Raw genomic sequence first — 17,902 nt, 5'->3', positions numbered from 1 at the left:
ACAAAGATAGAAAAAAACAGAGCAACAAGTTCGACAAGATCTAATTGTTTTTGTCAGTAATTGGCTTGCCTTTCTCTTTTCTTACAATAAATCTCTGGCAAGTTGTCTCTGCAATGGAATAAGTTATAATGAACCGACATTTATACAGGCTAAACTTTTCAAAGAATGAAGCACTTTGAAGGCTACATTTCTCTGACTTCATAATAGGCGCACAATAAAGGCAGTTTGCACCTCAGACCAAGCAAACTGGATAAAACAGTATTGGATAACAATCTAGGACTTTTATCAACCTCACTCCCTTTGTATCTCTCAACCTTTTATACTGTAACACTAAGAAAATGAAATGTGGGCCTGTGAAAAGAATAAGTCCAGCTTTACTGAAGCTAATGGTTCATGCAGAGAAAATAAAATGAACACATAAATACTCACTGTTAGTTAGTTAGACTGTATTTTTCATAAGCTGCGCTCATGGGCTAAATATTGATGTCATGTGTACAAGAACAGAAGCAATAATAAAACACTAATTACATTTTCCAAGCAGACACATTATTCCAACCACGCAAATGGCCATGTACACTCTGATGGCATTAAATTCTCACTCATACGTTTTTGTTCGTGTGAGGACACCAAAATGGTTAAACAATGTTAAACTGTCACTTACTTTAAGTCTCTTAAAGTAGTATGGGAGGTACAGCCTTCAGGTATCAGGCCCCTCTCCTTTGAAATCATCTACCAGTCAGGGTCCAGGAGGCAGACACCCTCTCTACTTTTAAGATTAGGCTTAAAACTTTCCTTTTTGATAAAGCTTATGGTTAGAGCTGGCTCAGGCTTGGACCAGCACTTAGTTATGCTGCTATGGGCTTATCTATGAACTTTCTAAGTCATCCAGGTCATGGTAATTCAAAGCTTGATCCAAAAGGCAACTGGACTTAGTAGAAATTATTGAAGACATTTCGTAGGGGAGGTGAAACGTCTTCAATAATTTCTACCAGGTCCAGTTTCCTTTCAGATCAAGCTTTGAATTGCTAAAGGCTTAGACTGCCGGGGGAACTGGCACACTGGGATACTATCTCACGCCCCTCATCCCACCCCCCATCCCTTACTTTAACTCTTCCTGTCCTGTCAAAGTTACTAACCATAGACCTTTCTGGAGTCCCTGAGCTCCATTGTCTCATAGGTTCTCATAGAGTCGCTGCCGTAGACGGTCTGCTGCTGTGGACTTTCAAGACTCCAGCTCCTACGGACGTGCTGAACTCCAGCAGTAACAGCTTTTCTCTCTCTCTCTCTCTCTCTCTCTCTCTCTCTCTCTCTCTCTCTCTCTCTCTCTCTCTCTCTCTCTCTCTCTCTCTCTCTCTCTCTCTCTCTCTCTCACTCTCTCTCACTCTCTCTCACTCTCTCTCTCTCTCACTCTCTCTCTCTCTCACTCTCTCTCTCTCTCACTCTCTCTCTCTCTCTCTCTCCTCTCACTCTCTCTCCCTCTCCTCTCTCTCTAACTCCCTCTCCTCTCCTCACTCCCCTCTCTTCACTCTCTCTCTCGATCTCCTCTCTCCTCTTTCTCCTCCTCTCTTCTCTCTCTCTCTCTCTCGTGTGTGTGTGTCTGTGTCTGGTTCTGGTTCTGCTCGAGGTTTCTACCTGTTAAAAGGAAGTTTTCCCTTCCACTGTTACTAGCTAAATACAGCAAGGTGCAATGCTCATGGTGGATTAAGAGGAGATAAGATGGAGTCCTGTCAGTAAGAGGAGACTGGATCTTATCCTGTCTTGATGTTGGGTCTTTGTTAATAATTTAACATAGAGTATGGTCTAGACCTGCTATGTTTTTAAAAGGTATTGGGATAAAGTTTGTTGTGATTTGGCGCTATACAAATAAAGATTGATTGATTGACTTACCCTGGAAGACGAGCAGCATTTTTGTCTTTGTTTTTAAGTCCCAGACGACTTGTGGACTTGATGTAGAGATGTCTATGTAGTTCGTCGATGAGTACAAGGTGGATGTTGAGCTTCTTGCTATGGAGCTCCAGGCGCAGATCTCCAAGTCCCTCCACCTGCAGCAGGGGTCCCTCCAAGGATTCCACGGCTGACACCTACATGTATAAAAATAAATACCTCAGATAAATGATGACTCTTCTTTGTTTTTTTATTTATATTTTCTTACGGTAATTTCCTTTACTGGACAAATGTCAGAAGGAAGCTTTGAAAAACAGGGACAGAGATAACTGTCCCTGAAAAGAACCAAAGATGTTCCCCAAAATGGTCAAAATCTTAAACTGCTTGGCTAAAGTTTCAGATTAAAAGTGTGGAGGCAACATGTTGATTACACAGACTGCATAAAATACAGTCAGAGTCTTAGTGATGTCACCCAATGGTTTCTGAAAAATGGCAGCCCCCATATTGGAAATACTGACACCAACTAGCTTTTAGCTAAGGAGGCAAAGTTGAGACCTTAGCCTACTAGCCTAGCAAACAGCTAGACCATGATCACCTGTCAGTCAAATCAGCCCTGCCCCTTACTTTGCATAGTTATGCAAAACTCTCAGACATAATGGATCTGTTGGCTTAGCACTGATGGAAAAATTGCGATCCTAAAATGGGCTCTGATGTGTTTTCCTTGGATTGGAAGAAATGGCATCATTTTTCAACACTGGACGTTCCCGCTTGGTTGACTGTTGCCTCACACTTAACCAAACTTATACCCTATAATCCAAGATTGTATATGATACATCATCATATTTCATCCCCCTAGCCTGGCGTTTGGCATTTCTGGTGTTTGGTAAGAAGCACAAAGGTCTTTTTTTCCTTTAGGAGGATATGCGTTGTTCATTTAAAGCCTAGACTCATCATTCCCTTGTTATTTATATTTACAGTTATTTCGGTCATTATACTTGTGAAATAATCTCCCTTTTCGTTATGTCAAACTCTAACTGGGGCAGCAGTAGCTCAGTCCAGGGACTTGGCTGGTGAACCTGAGGGTCATCGGTTTGAGTCCCAGTATGGACGAAGTTTGGCAAGTGGACTGGTGGCTGGAGAGGTGCTGGATCACTTGAGCAAGGCACCGGCCCCCCAACTGCTCGAGGTGCGCTGGTTTCATGCAGCATCCTCACTATGACTTCTCTCTGTAAGTGAATGTCCACTGCATGTTTGTGCATAAAATTGTATGTATGTACCAAACTGTGTGTAGCATGACCATAAAAGATAATAACACGAGTGGAAAATTTGAATTTCCCCCATGGGGATTAATAAAGTACGTTTCTTTCTTTCTTTCTTTCTAATTGTGGTCCCAAACTTGGGCAATTTGAAGCAGTAATCTGGATCCCTGACAAATACTAGTTGGAACCCCTGGAAAGTTCTCTCTTGAAGCAGATATCTAGGCCAAGACTTCCTCCTCCATAGGCAGGTCATAGTTTACGGCCAGACCACAACTTACATAACATTTATGACTTAGGGATGTGCAATATATTGATATTAGATGGTGATGGATTAGAATGTGTTCACGATCTGCAAATCAAGAGATGATAAGTGGTGCATACACTAATAGAGCAGCAGATACCGGAGTTTCTCAGTGTCAGATTACAAATGTGGCGCACTGCAAAGATGGTAAACACAATGTTGTATAAAAGCCAAAGCGCTGGACTGTTTTCCAGCAAATCACCAAGGCCTGCTGTAATGTGACGGGACTTATCAACCCAGTCTCTCTCCTGTCTTCCCACCATTTTTATTAGCAGTAGCTTGTATATAATTAACAAACTCTCATGTCATTAAATAAAATCTGCACGTGTGAGCCTGTATGTGTATTTCAAGGGCACTAATGGCCTGTTGAGAGCGTTGTGAAAGATATTTGCATGGCTCAGGCGGGCCGGGAGGGAATGGGTAGCATGGAGGGGGGGGGCTGCCAGGCAAGGGGGCAGGGGTCAAGTGTGTGTTGATGCAAATGAGAGCCACATTAGTGACAAGATGAGCTAATGCGCTGCATGATCAGCTCGCATTGGCTTAATAGAATAACTCAGCATGCCTGTGAGGCTTAGCATGTCCTCTGTGTGTGTGTGTGTGTGTGTGTGTGTGTGTGTGTGTGTGTGTGTGTGTGTGTGTGTGTGTGTGTGTGTGTGTGTGTGTGTGTGTGTGTGTGTGTGTGTGTGTATACAGTCCTCAGATGTGACTGTGTATGATTATGGGTGTGTGATTGTATAACTGTAAATCAGTTAACGCTTGTGTTTCGGTGTGGGGGTTGGGGGGGGGGTATCTCATTACCACTGGGCTGGGATGACAGAGGAAGGTTGCTTAATATCATTAGGGGAGCCCGGCCTGTCAGGATAATGAGGGATATGAAGCCTCTGGTGAGTTTGCTCTGGAGCCAGAGTGATGGAGAAGGAGGAGACACAGAAGGAGGATAAGAAAAGAAAGGACAGGAGAGGAGAGGAAAGAGAGGAGAAGAGAAGAGGGATGGGAGGAGGGGAAAGAAGCGAGAAGAGAAATGAGGATAGAACAGGAAAAGAGAGAAGAGAAGAGAGAGGAGAGGAAAAGAGAGGCGGAGAGAAAGATGTGGAGAGGAAAGAGAAGAGAAGCGAAAGGAGAGTAGAAGAGAAGTGACAAGAAAAGAGGACACAAAATAGAGAAAAGAAGGAAGAAAGAGGAGAGGAGAGGAGAGGAGAGGAGAGGAGAGGAGAGGAGAGGAGAGGAGAGGAGAGGAGAGGAGAGGAGAGGAGAGGAGAGGAGAGGAGAGGAGAGGAGAGGAGAGGAGAGGAGAGGAGAGGAGAGGGGGAGAAAGAATCGGAAAAGAGATGCCAACCTATGGAAAGAGAAGAGAAACAAGAGGAAAAGAGAGGAGAAAAGAAGAGAAAGAAGAGAGAGAAAAGAAAAGAAGAGAAGAGGAGAGGAGATGAGACAAGAAGAGAGCTTAGGAAATAGGAGGAGAGAAGAAAGTTGAGGAAAAGAGGAGAAGAGAAAAGAAAGTTGAGGAAAAGAGAAAAGAAAAGAGAGTTGAGGAAAAGAGGAGAAGAGAAAAGATAGGAGAGGAAAAGAAGAGAGAACAGAAGAGAGGAGAGGACAAGAGGAGAAGAGAAAAGAGAGTTGAGGAAAAGAGGAGGAGAAAAGGGAGGAGAGAAAAAGAAGAGAGAACAGAAGAGAGGAGAGGAAATAGAAGAGAAGAGAGGAAAATATAGGTGAAAAACAGTTGACGAAAAGAGAGAAGAGAACAGAGGAGAGGAAAAGAGATTACAAGAGGATTAAAAGATGAGGAGAAGAGGAGAGTATGAGAGGAGAGGGACAGAGAGAAAAAGAAAAGAGAGGAGAGGTGAGGAGAGGAGAGGAGAGGAGAGGAGAGGAGAGGAGAGGAGAGGAGAGGAGAGGAGAGGAGAGGAGAGGAGAGGAGAGGAGAGGAGAGGAGAGGAGAGGAGAGGAGAGGAGAAGAGAGGAGAGGAGAGGAGAGGAATGACTGCGTCTGGTTTACATGATACTACAGAAACAAGTAAAAGAGGGGAGGAAGGTAAACATGAGCAGAGGAGAGGACAAGAAAGAAAGGAGAAGAATATTTCTTCAGGAACCACAGACAGTCTCAGTTTTAACCAACCTCATGGGGTTCTAGGACTGCCATTCAATAACCGACAGAGAGCATAGTCTGAATTCTAATTGTCAACCCTCAGAGATATGACTCACATAAACACACACGGACAAATGGAGAGACGGTTGAAGCCAACAGGAGAGAGGCCGGACGTTATTCAGCTGTGTAGTCCTGCGAAGCTCCAAGGTAGAATTAAAAGAAAGAGGCATTTGTTTCCACAAAACAAATGAATATTGTTAAAAAGACAGAAATAACGTGAGAAAGAGAGGAGGCAACAGAGGGGGCATGGAAGAGCCAGGTAGACTTTAATGTGACAGATGAGTGCTGTAATGAGTGACGACATGATCCAAATGAACAGATCAGGGACTCTTAGGAGGGGAGTGACACTACCAGACAGTATGATGATGCAGAGTAGACAGAGGCACAACATCATTTTGAAATTCTATCTAAATCTATGTGTTTCCTAGATATACACAGCATTTAGGGCTAATTAGCGCCCCCCTTTCCAGTGGTTGGGGGTGTAATTACAGATTTATTATATCAAATATTTATCGAACATTTTTCCTAGGGATGCACTGATCCTACTTTTTAGGTACTGATATCGATACCTGGGCTTTAGTATCTGCCGATACCTTTACTAGCCGATCCGATCCCGGTATTGATTTAACAATCTCTATTCCTTAATGTGAGGATAGAATCATGTTTTGGCAACTTCAGGCTTTTCTGACTTGATGGTGAACTGTACCTGGGTTCTAGGGGTGCAACAGATCAAAAAACTCACGGTTCGGATCGTATCACGGATTTGAGTCACGGATCGGATCATTTTTCGGATCAACAAAAAAAAAAAAAAAGAAAGAAGACAAGACAAATACAACTTTGTCCCTCTATTTATTTTGTAAAACACTTTGCCCATTAAATAAAACCAACATTCAACTCAAAATTTACTGCATGTGCAAAGCACCCTATCTGTGGGCCCAGTCCTGCCTCATTCACTGCATTTCATGGCATGGCAAGTGAAGGAGTAGAGGAACTTCAAAAGTTTCACTCCATTCTTCTTTCATTTGCTGATTTTCACCGTCCACTTTTCTTTGAGCAGCAAACTGTGAACACAGTTTTATTCTAGGGTCCTACAGTTGGCAAAGTGCCAACATGCGAACTGCTCCATAAACGAAAGTGAAAGTTCAAAATTGCACTCGCGGCATTGGACTCTAAGTGACCCAGTAACAGCCTGTCTGCGTATCTGACATGGAGAAAAAAATCCCGGTAAACACGTGGTGACCCGACCAAAACACAGAGTGAAGGAATAACAGTTCGGGGGCCACAAATAGGCGGCCGGATGCGGCCCGCATATTGCCTCTGGTCTAGTGGGTGCGCGACGGAATTTCATAACGTGGCTCAAGCACATTCAGCATTCACTGTATTTCACAGGGAAACCAAAATGCTCCAATACATGTGACTTCCAAGATGCAGGAGGGTTATAATGTTCCTCTGCTCCTTCACTTGCCATGACTACCACTGCGCTTGACGAGTGAGTTGACGCGCAACCTTTTTTTTTCATCAACCGATCCGCGGACCACGTCCGTGCCGAACCGTGGAGAGGCATCCGTACGGGTCACGGATCAACGATGATCCGTTGCACCACTACTGGGTTCCAAGTGCTAAACCAGAGCTCCACCTCCACCATGCTCCACCAGGCAAAAATACAGAGACCGGCCAGCGCTGATGACGTAGGAGACACACATGGCTGACACAGAAAAGCATAGAACTGAGATGAATAGATCTGCCATATGAATCAATACTATATATCGGCACCTTGTCACCAATATCCAATCTAGCTTTTTGAGTCCGATCTAGCCAATATTCGATACCAGGATCGGATCGGTGCATCCCTAATTTTTCCTATTTATATTGAGAAATGATATCATTTGGAGTGGAATGTGAACACAGCTGAAACAAGCGACAGCACAACTTTCACTCAGGAGAAAAAATCTGCTTTTAAATTTAAATGAAATAATGATTTGCTATTTATCGTGATAATTATCGATATCAACTGATATGAAAAATGTTATCGCGATAACGTCTTTCTCAATATCGCCCAGCTCTAGGTGAGATACAGAGGTGGGTGAAAACAGACCTAAAGAAATGATCCAACTAGAGCGGGGCTAAAGTAGCACACTTTTTCATGTATTAATTGTGTCAGCTTTCTTTAAAATAAAACACTGATACAGATAATCGGGCAAATCAAGAATCAGGCAATCCCTACTCCTCAGCCACTGCATTAACTGAAGAGATGTAATCCTGGACCACTCTCGCTGATCACCTGCAGAGCTTGTGTCACACGCTGCAACTTATCGAGAGACCATCTAAATCCTTAGGCCTAGGGCTGGACGATAATTTGATAACGATAATTATAATGATAGAATTTTTCCCATGTATAAATCTAACAAATGTTTGATAAGAATTCGATATATTCACAAAAATCTCCTCTTACACAAAAGACCTGCTTCCTGTTAACATCATCAGAAATGATGGATTCAAGAAGCTTATCAGAGAACTAAATCCAGATACAAGCTAACAAACCTTCTTCAACTTTTACTCATGGGCAAAGTCTGCCTTTAAATTTAAAAGAAATGATCATTTGATTTTTATCATGATAATTATGGATATCGATTGATATGAAAAATGTTATCATGATAACCTCCTTTTCAATATCGCCCAGCTCTAATTAAGCCCAATCTTAGACACATCAAAAAGTCTATTCAACTTGGGCGGCCTACCCAAGTATCATGTATGAGTGGGACTCAATGCCATATCACCACATTGTTTCAAGTGCAACTCAAGTTTGTAATTGTTTTTGTCACTTTTTAAGTGTCTACACACTCCATAAGCATGCAGCATGGTACCCTGTTGTTTAACAGCATTAAAGAAATCTATATCATTCAAAAACAGTTTTTTTCCATTTTAAAAATATAACTAACACCCTCTGCTTTAGCTTCAGTGTGGGTTCTCTCATGTGGATCTCCATCTATTATTTATTCATGATGTAAATAAACATGTCACCAGAGCTAAAGGTAGAACGAATGCATCCCACAGCATTTTGATCTGTAGAGGAAAATAAAATGAGCTTTAAAGTTTGCTCTAACATACTAATGAAACCGCCATTCTGATCAACAAAAGAGCATTTGAAGTTTTCAAGACAGAGCCGAAACGTCCAACTGACTTTGAACTCTCCACAACCTCTCAAAACATGCTGTACTGACGGCGCACAGGTTGAATGAGGCTCCACTTCTCTCCTCGCCCACAAAGAGGATTTTTCATGGTCCTTTGGGCATACCATCATCCCTCTTTTTTTCCCCCTCCTCCTCAGATAACTCTATTCTAGCAAACTAATTATTAACAAAGTCTGAAGGAAGATGTGTGAGAGTGACAGAGGGAAGGGAGGGAGAGAGAGAGAGAGAGAGAGAGAGAGAGAGAGAGAGAGAGGAAAAGGGAACAGAGACATCAGAGAGCCGGGACGTTTAGTCCTCAACGCCATCCTCCAGCTCCCCTGTGGAGCGCGCTGCAAACACACATCAAAAGAACAAGAGTACAGCCATACGTACACACCTGCAGTGCCCTCTCTGCACTCAGATAGTGTTCCCTTGAAGTGAAAGAGCTGCATCCACTGGGCTGTTCAAGGCTAGAGAAGGAGTCTTTAAAGGGACGACAGGCGCCAGGAAATCAACCTTGGCAGCAATACTTCATGGAGACTGGTGTTTATGTATTTGTACTGTTCACAGCATGGGTCCCAACAGAGCCATGCTACCTTACTGTTGCCTCATATGCATTAACATGCATTAGCACGTTCCTGGAACTTCAAAAACCCTTTCTCACTTTCTTTACCTCTCTGTTTATCCAATCAAACAGAAGGAAAACTATCTGGAGGTGCAAAACTATCCCGCAGTCTGTTTCCAATAATACCACATCCCTGATCTTTAGTCTACTCACCAGCATGTCTGTGGCATGGAGGTAGTGCTTGCTTGCCATGTAGGCCTCTAGCCGCTGAGGCACCTGCTTGATGCTTTCGATTTCATCCAGCAGCTGGAGGACGTGCTTGTGCTCGATGCCCTCGATCCACAGCTTCCTCAGCTCGTCCCTTTTGCAGTGCAGCAGCATCTTACAGGACAAGAGGTTCTCCTTCACCTGCAGGAAAGAGAGAGTTTAAATCCAGAGAATGATACACAATATTTGAATTGTTGCATATTTCAGCTACAGGAGTACCTATAAAGAAAAGACTTTCACTGGGGAAGATGAAGCAGTAGGAGGACACATGCATGACTAATAATTAACTTTTAGTGCTCTTAAAACTACACAAAAATGTTAGCAATAACAAGAAGTGTGAACTCTGAATCTCATAAGCTCAGTTACTAGAAGATAATAGAAGAATGTCTGTGAAGATTCTCAGTCATCCAGGTCATGTAATTCAAAGCCTGGCCAAAAAGGCTTCTGTACTTCAGATCAAGCATTAAAATACTAGAAGAATATGTAAAAACAGAGCAGTTATGATCCAACACTGCTGAGCTTTCTGGACTCAGTTTCATCAAAGGAAGTTAATCAACTGTGACACAAAACGGGTAAGTGTTATTAAGGCTGACTTTCATCTTGTAAATGCATAATATCAGCTTTAATGCACTCTTGTAATCAGTGTAGGGAATGTTTGAAATTTAAGAAAATAATGGATGAAAACAACTGACTGGTTCCCTGAAACTTAATGACACAGCTTATGAGTGTTCGTGTTTTCTTATTTTCAGCTTAAAGCTGGGGTTGGTAATCAGATTTAGATACACTTTTTGTTATACTGGTTAAAATGATCTTTATGTCCTGATGGCAATCAATACATGATGTGTTCTTAAAAAAGAGCGAAGAAAAGCTGCTATCTACAGCCGGAGTAAACCTGGGAAAACACCAACCAATCACCGTTTTTTGGGTGCCAAAATTTTAAACCATTCAAATCCCGTCCTGCCGTTCTGCCTGCCTCCTGCGCGTACATTTTCCCGGCGTGCACTCCGAGTCTCCGTCTCCTGCCTCTGCTTCCCCTGACTCTATTTACTGTCCCTCTCGCTCGACCTCGGGCCTGTCCCCTCTGACCCGATGAGGTGCTTTGCTCAGTACTGTAGTCCGGATCAGCTCTCACCACGGGGCTCTGACAAGCAGAAGACTGAATGACATTTACTAAGTCCTACACTGTACTGTAGCGTCCGTCCGGACGCTGTAGGGATGACGAGCCGATTCGTGAACACGTTGAGTTTTAATAACCGGTCACTGTCGGCCGTGATCACGACAACCAACAAAGCAACAATCAATGTTTGAGTGAATGAAGACCTTCTCCTCTTGTCTCTCCTCTCTCCAGCTCACACACTCTACACCTCTCCTGATGCCTTCACTGACTGTCAACACTGTAGGAATTAAGAGCATCTACACTGAACATGTTTAACAAACAGTAGAGCTGTTACAGTATTATATGTGTTGGAACTTTTCTCCTGATATCGTGTCACCAGTACAACTGGATAATGCTAGAATGACAGTTGTGAGTACTAACAGCAGCCATATTTATTTGTGTTTTTAACTTTCACTATGATAATGTTTTGGTGAGGACCGGTTTTGAATCAGTCACCATCATATGGTCGCAAGTCAGCGGCGCTCGTGCATGTGAGCGGGGGGGCGTCGTTTTGGAGGAGCTCTGAGGGAGGAGGGGAGGGGTTAGACGGAGTCCTGAGGAAATGCTACATTCAAATTCATGCTAGTTTTCCGAGACTGCCAACCCCAGCTTTAAGCACATACACACCAATTCAAAAAAGATGATCTTTACAACAGAAATAAACATGTTTACAGGCTTGTTCAAAAAACAGTTTATGTCTGAGTAGCTTGTTTCTCTATCAGCACACACTGTACGGGGGTGATATTTCTTATAACGCGACAGTCCAGAAGATATTAAGATTACGAGTTCCTTTTTTTAAGGACATGACCGACTTGATTGACAGGCGGGAACACTGTAGCTGTTGGCTAGTAGTCTCAAACCCCGCCTCTTTATCTCACACAAGCCTGACAGAGGTTAGTGGGAGTTCAGCATTTCCAATATGGCTCCCTAGGATGATTGGCTTCAAAACAGTGCTGTATCACATGCCTGAAATCTTTGAATCCCTTTTCATGACTTGGGTCTCAGTCTTTCTATAATATTTTTTTTACAATGTAAGTTCTATATCCAAAAACAATGTCTTCTAATGTCTTGGTAGTGTATATCTAGCTCATTCACAGAATCCGTTCTTCCATGGATGCTTCAGTAGACAGGACCCTGATTGCATGTTGCATGAACACCTATATTAAGAAGTATAATTGTCTGCTGTGGAAAAGGTCTATTAAATATCAGGATTAAACTGAACTTAAATACATTCCTGAAGACATTCTATGATTCTTATTATTTTTAAAAGCAACGGGAAACGCAGTCTGTATTCACATGCTCACAGAACGGACAACAGGCCAACTTTCCTGTTTCAAGTATGTGTTTAAGTTTGATAGAGAAAATGATGACAGGGGGGGTTAGGGTTATTCACTTCATTTACTAACTGTCAAGCAAGCATTTTTTTTTTCAGGTGGAGAGTATTTGTGTTAATGAAGTCAGGTTTCAGTCTTGGAGAATAATTAAAGCGTATAAACTGGGGTTAGACACTTTAAAATGCATGACAAAGTGAATTATTATGAATGAAAACTTGACTTTTTTTTTTAAATCCCACAGTTTAGAGCCACTGGAGCCATCATGTCCGAAAGGAAAAAGTCGCTAAAGTGCCCTCTTGGATTCCACTGTAGTAGATAAAACATTAAAAATAGTCTTTTCTATTGCTCTTTCATAGGAAAATTGATGAAAAAGTGCCCTCTAGATGTCCCAGCTGTGGAAAAAAAGGCAGAAAAGTGCCCTATGGATGCCCCTAAAATGCATAAAGCGTAGAAAAAGTGTCCTAAGGATGCCCCTAAAATGTATAAAATGCAAAAAAGTGCCCTAAGGATGCGCCTCAAATGTAGAAATGTAGAAAAATGCCCTCTGGCTGTCCCTGTAGTTCATTATGTTATGTTAATTATGTAATATAATCATTAATATAGAAATAAATACATATTTTTCTGTTTTCAATTTTCATAACTCAATTTCCAGCACAAATATAAATAATCACATATTTAGTCACATAAATATTCACCAGAATGAAAGGAATTAAGTGTTAGCTGCACAAAACTTTCTGGGGGAGGACCATGGGGAGGACCCCCCCTAAAACCTCATTTGACCAGTGTCTTTTGTTGTGAACAAGTCCCTCCTTCATACCTGTTTGATCTTGTTGCGTGAGCTGGTGATGCGCTCAGTGATGCTCTGGTAGGTCCTGATGGCGGTGGTAAGTTCTGCATAATGCTGAACAATCAGCTGATCCAGATCCCTGTCACACGTCTCAAAAGCCTCCTCCAGACGACCCTTCTCTGTCTCCCTGTCTTCAACATCATCACTGCTGGACAGAGTCCTACATAAGAGCAGAGGTGAAGGGAAGGTAGAAATTAACTCTGACTACACTCAAATCATGAATCTGAAAGAGGCATGTATGAGAGGATAGAAAAGATGGGGCAGTTTATCTGATTTTAACAGGTAGCACATAGTAGAGGAAAAACAGGGGTGTGTCAGAGCAACATGAGAAGGTATGCTGTAGTATCTATAGCAGCAAAAGTTGAGGTATAGTCAAATGTAGCATCATCTCAGCAGCTGACACTTGGTTGATCCTCACAGTTTAATCAGCTGTGCTTTATTTACATTTGAAAGTGAAACACCTGGAAGTAGTATTACATGCTACAGAGCAAGGTGAATACTTGGAGAACTAAGTGTGAAGCTTTAAAGGGAAATCAACGACGACTATCACAATGTGTAAGCTTCACTCTCACGCAGCGATTCAACATTTCGCTGCCTTCGTGAAATCTAAAGTGGCTGTTAAATTCACTTACATATGCTCTCAACATTGTATATGCTAAGAACAGGCATGTACACTTTTCTTTGATACACCAAGCAGTACAGGAAGGATGTTGCTAGCATAAGCTTTAGCATAGAAGCTAGCTGTCAGTACGTGTCTTTCCGCAAAACATGCACATTTCAAGCGTTTTTAAACGTCTTAGCACCTTTATCAACTTCATATGAAGAGTGTGAAAACACTTACCTAATGACAGAGATAAGAAGACCAGAAGGGTCTTTGTTTTTGCTAACTGCACTCCTGTATCTCCCTGTGTCAGATGCCATTTTTCCAGCTGCGGCACCCAAACAGGAAGACAAGAGCGCGAGGCTGCACCAAGGAACTCTGGGAGTTGTAGTTATGACGTCTGTAGTTGTAGATGTGAAGTTGCCAGCTTCAGCAGCGGTGTATGGAAAGCCGTTTGAGCATGTATTCCATATCCTTGATACCAAGTTTTCAGTTTCCTGCACTGGTAAGATCCTTGACAGCACGAGTTAACTAGTTGAATGTTGAAACTCTGACTAGTTGACTAGTAGACAGCAAAAACTCGTACATGTTGACTAGTAAAGGCCAAAATCTTTACTAGTGTTACTAGTGAGATTAATTTTAACATTACTAGTTAACTAGTACTCCTACAAAAAGTTAACTAGTTTACGAGTTATGAAAAAAATGTCCACTAATAACACAAGGCAAAGTATTTTTTTCCGGACTAGTTGACAAGTAAGGCTTAAAATTGTAACTAGTAAACTATGGAGAGAATATTGTGTCTTTAATATGCAATCAAAAAGAATGGATTTGAGAACAAAAAACAATTTTGCAAACAAAATTATGATTTGAAAAATATGAAATAATGCTATGAATAAAGGAAATATATTTGTGATTAAAAATGTATCTTTATAAATCCACTCTTTTTTTGTTACAAACAAAATTATTATTCTCACGAACCACAGATTCGTTTGCGTTTCCAGTTTTTGCGTTTGCGTTTCCAGTTTTTGCGTTTGCGTTTCCAGTTTTTGCGTTTCCAGTTTTTGCATTTGCGTTTCTACATAACTGTCATGGGAGGGACCTCCCCTGAGAGATGCAAGAAGCCTCCTGATTGGTCAGTCTCACTCAGAGAGACGGTGTGACAACTTCCACCCCAACAAGTTGTTGCCGCGAAGGGAGACATATCAACATCGAGAAACAGGTACGTTTTGCGTAACATACCTGTCTATTTTCTGTCTTATTGGTGCTATTAAGGTTACACTTGTCGTTCGTTCTTCCAGTGTTTTTTTTCCCCTAACCGTTTTAGACGGCGGTATCAGACAATACCACTTAACACGCTGTGTGCTCGTCATAAGTGACTGACTTTATTACCGCCCGGCTTTAGTGACAGTTATCCTAATTTCATAGTTATCGGCCTGTTTATAAATAAATAAACGAACTTTTTCATTAGATATACTATCAGAACAAATCAGGAGGCGTGTGTGTGGATTGTTGAGGGGTCATTCCTCCTTTAAGTTAAGTAAAAAGAAACTAAAAGCATAAAAGGGGCCATATTTTCACTGATCTTCAACCCTTAGGGTTTGATCATGTTTTATTTATCACTGTCGCTGGTCTAAAACGGTTAGGGGAAAAAAACACTGGAAGAACGAACGACAAGTGTAACCTTAATAGCACCAATAAGACAGAAAATAGACAGGTATGTTACGCAAAACGTACCTGTTTCTCGATGTTGATATGTCTCCCTTCGCGGCAACAACTTGTTGGGGCGGAAGTTGTCACACCGTCTTTCTGAGTGAGACTGACCAATCAGGAGGCTTCTTGCATCTCTCAGGGGAGGTCCCGCCCATGACAGTTATGTAGAAACGCAAATGCAAAAACTGGAAACGCAAACGCAAAAACTGGAAACGCAAACAAATCTGTGGTTCGTGGGAATAATAATTTTGTTTGTAACAAAAAAAGAGTGGATTTATAAAGATACATTTTTAATCACAAATATATTTCTTTTATTCATAGCATTATTTCATATTTTTCAAATCATAATTTTGTTTGCAAAATTGTTTTTTGTTCTCAAATCCATTATTTTTGATTGCATATTAAAGACACAATATTCTCTCCATAGTAAACTAGTTAGTAAAAATGTGTCAACTAGTAACAGGGATGGAACAAGGAACCCTACTAGCTAATTTATCAGTTTCCATAGCGGTATGTTTTGCTCTCATTTCTCAGTAAGTCAGTGCCATAAATGAAAGCTTGTGGTGAAATTACAAATATTTAGGCTGAAGTAAATAGAAATACATGAAAATATAAATATACAGATTGTAGGAGCCATGAAGGATTCAAGTGTATATTGTATCTTATTTTTGAGGTTGAGGGTAGTTTTTTGTTTGTATATTTTAGTTGTTTGTCTATGATATGGTCAGAGGTGGGTAGAGTAAACCGAAACAGTACTCAAGTAAAAGTACTGTTACTTTACAATGATGTTACTCAAGTAGGAGTAAGAGTACTCGTAGAAATAAGTACTTCAGTAAGAGTAAATAAGTACTTTAAAAAAAAACTCAAGTAGTGAGGAACTTGTGAGTAGTATCATATATAAAATTGTATTGTATTGGAAACGCTAATAACAATGTGAAGTGCACACTGCCTTTAATAAAGTGATGTAAATAGGAAAATGCCAAAATGAATGCTGTTAGGCATGGTTTACTTTCAAACATTAAAGAAAGAGGAGCTGCACTGTGCTCAAATTAATATACCCGCTTTCATTTTCTAAAGGTGACATATCATGCAAAATGACTTTTTAATGGTTCTCTACCTGAAATATGTTTCCCTGGCATGTCTACAAACCCCCCGAAAATGAAAAAAATCCATTCTGCCCCTGTTTTGATTTCTCCACCTTTCTGTTAATGTGTGCTGAAATGAGCCGTTTCAGTTATCCCTGTTTTTCATACGTCATAACGTCATCCGGTCTGTAATGGAAGTCAGAGCTCGGAGCTTGTTCAGCCCATAAACTGTATAAAATACAACTCAACACTGCCTCCGTTTTTCATTACCTGCACACAGGTGTGCTAACAAGGAGCTTAGGAGGGAGGCATGCTAGTTGTAGGCTGTCTTAATAAACACAAAGGTCGGTTTTACTCCCCACATCTGCAGATTTGAAGATCTAGTGGATGATTTTTATTTTTAATGGAAAAGTGCAAGCGCTAGTTAGCATAGCCACATGGCTACATGTTCGTAGATGTGTACCAAGACACACGTCTACACAAACTTACTTTTTTGTGGATTAGTGATTTTTGCTTTTAGCGTGTCCGACACTTAACTAGGCCTAACCTCAGCCTTTCAGCGGCTTTTGGCTCTTTGTAGTCACACAGATTAAAAGTAGTTGGTAAATAATGTTATCTGTATGGTTTACTTTCATTTCTATGGAAAAAAGTTTTTTGTTTTAGGCTAGCGCCAGATCAGAGCAGAAGTAATTCAGGGTTACCTCTCTTATAGATCAGGTCTTAAACTTGTTCTTTTATTAAACAGACTAAATATCCTTATTGTTATTTATCTTATTTACAAGACGGGATGTCATTCTGCTCATCTGCTCGTATCGCGCATGGCAGAGTTCTGCCCCGATGCGCGCACAGACACACAAACTTGTGCGCTCACATACACACATCACAGCACAATGATACGATAAAAGTTCATCAACAACTCGGTTTTTCAAGACGAAAACGAGACTATGATGAGAGAATCAGATATAGTGGTCTCATGAAGAATGTTTTCTTTTGACATTTTTGCAGGCTAGATTATTTAACATAAGATATTACAAAAGCAAAAGTGTTAAAAGAGTGAAATGTTGACGATCTTAATACTTGGTAAAACCCTGATACTGGATCGACAACATGAATTTTTATATATTAAAGATTGATAGATTGTCATGGCAAGTGGTACTTGCAATGTCATATCGATATTTGAAGTCGTTTACAACTCCAATATCACAATAGAAATAACTGTTTTATTGTAGCATTTTCAATCCAGTCCTCTTGAGGCTGATAAAGCAAAGGTTGAGCCAAGAAAAAAGGAGAGAGACAGTGTGTGTCAGTGAGTTAATAGCCTCTCCCATTTAGAACATAAAGTGCTGGATTTGGCGGGGCTCTCCTGCGCTGTATCTCTGACAATCTCTGCTGTACCGATGAGAATGGAAGAGGGCATTGATTCTGGAGCAAAAGGGGTCGATTCCCAACAGCCTGGGCCTTGATTGATGTGCCGGTGGACTGACGAGATAACATTGTGGGCGATCTTTGTGTCCCTTCCTGAAAAAAGAAACAATCGCTATGTCATCCAGTAGCAACTGTTTTTCTTTGGAAGGTGT

At 41.3% G+C, this 17,902-nt stretch overlaps 1 protein-coding gene across 1 annotated transcript in view; it reads right to left on the bottom strand.

Moving 5' to 3' along the window:
- Positions 1-13,901, bottom strand: part of exoc4 (exocyst complex component 4) — a 179,584-nt gene extending 165,683 nt beyond the window's left edge. The window contains exons 1-4 of the mRNA XM_034673130.1: positions 13,771-13,901; positions 12,900-13,089; positions 9,539-9,733; positions 1,888-2,081 (exon numbers count right to left, since the gene is read on the bottom strand). Of these exons, the coding sequence (XP_034529021.1) occupies positions 1,888-2,081; positions 9,539-9,733; positions 12,900-13,089; positions 13,771-13,850 (659 nt within the window). The 5' untranslated portion in view covers positions 13,851-13,901. The remainder of the gene's footprint in view (positions 1-1,887; positions 2,082-9,538; positions 9,734-12,899; positions 13,090-13,770) is intronic.
- Positions 13,902-17,902: the final 4,001 nt, after the last annotated feature.

The sequence above is a fragment of the Notolabrus celidotus genome, chromosome 21 (genome assembly GCF_009762535.1).
Source record: "Notolabrus celidotus isolate fNotCel1 chromosome 21, fNotCel1.pri, whole genome shotgun sequence".
Taxonomy (NCBI): Eukaryota; Metazoa; Chordata; class Actinopteri; order Labriformes; family Labridae; genus Notolabrus; species Notolabrus celidotus.
The sequence above is the reverse complement of the archived record's forward strand: the minus strand, read 5'-3'. Positions and strand labels throughout refer to the sequence as shown.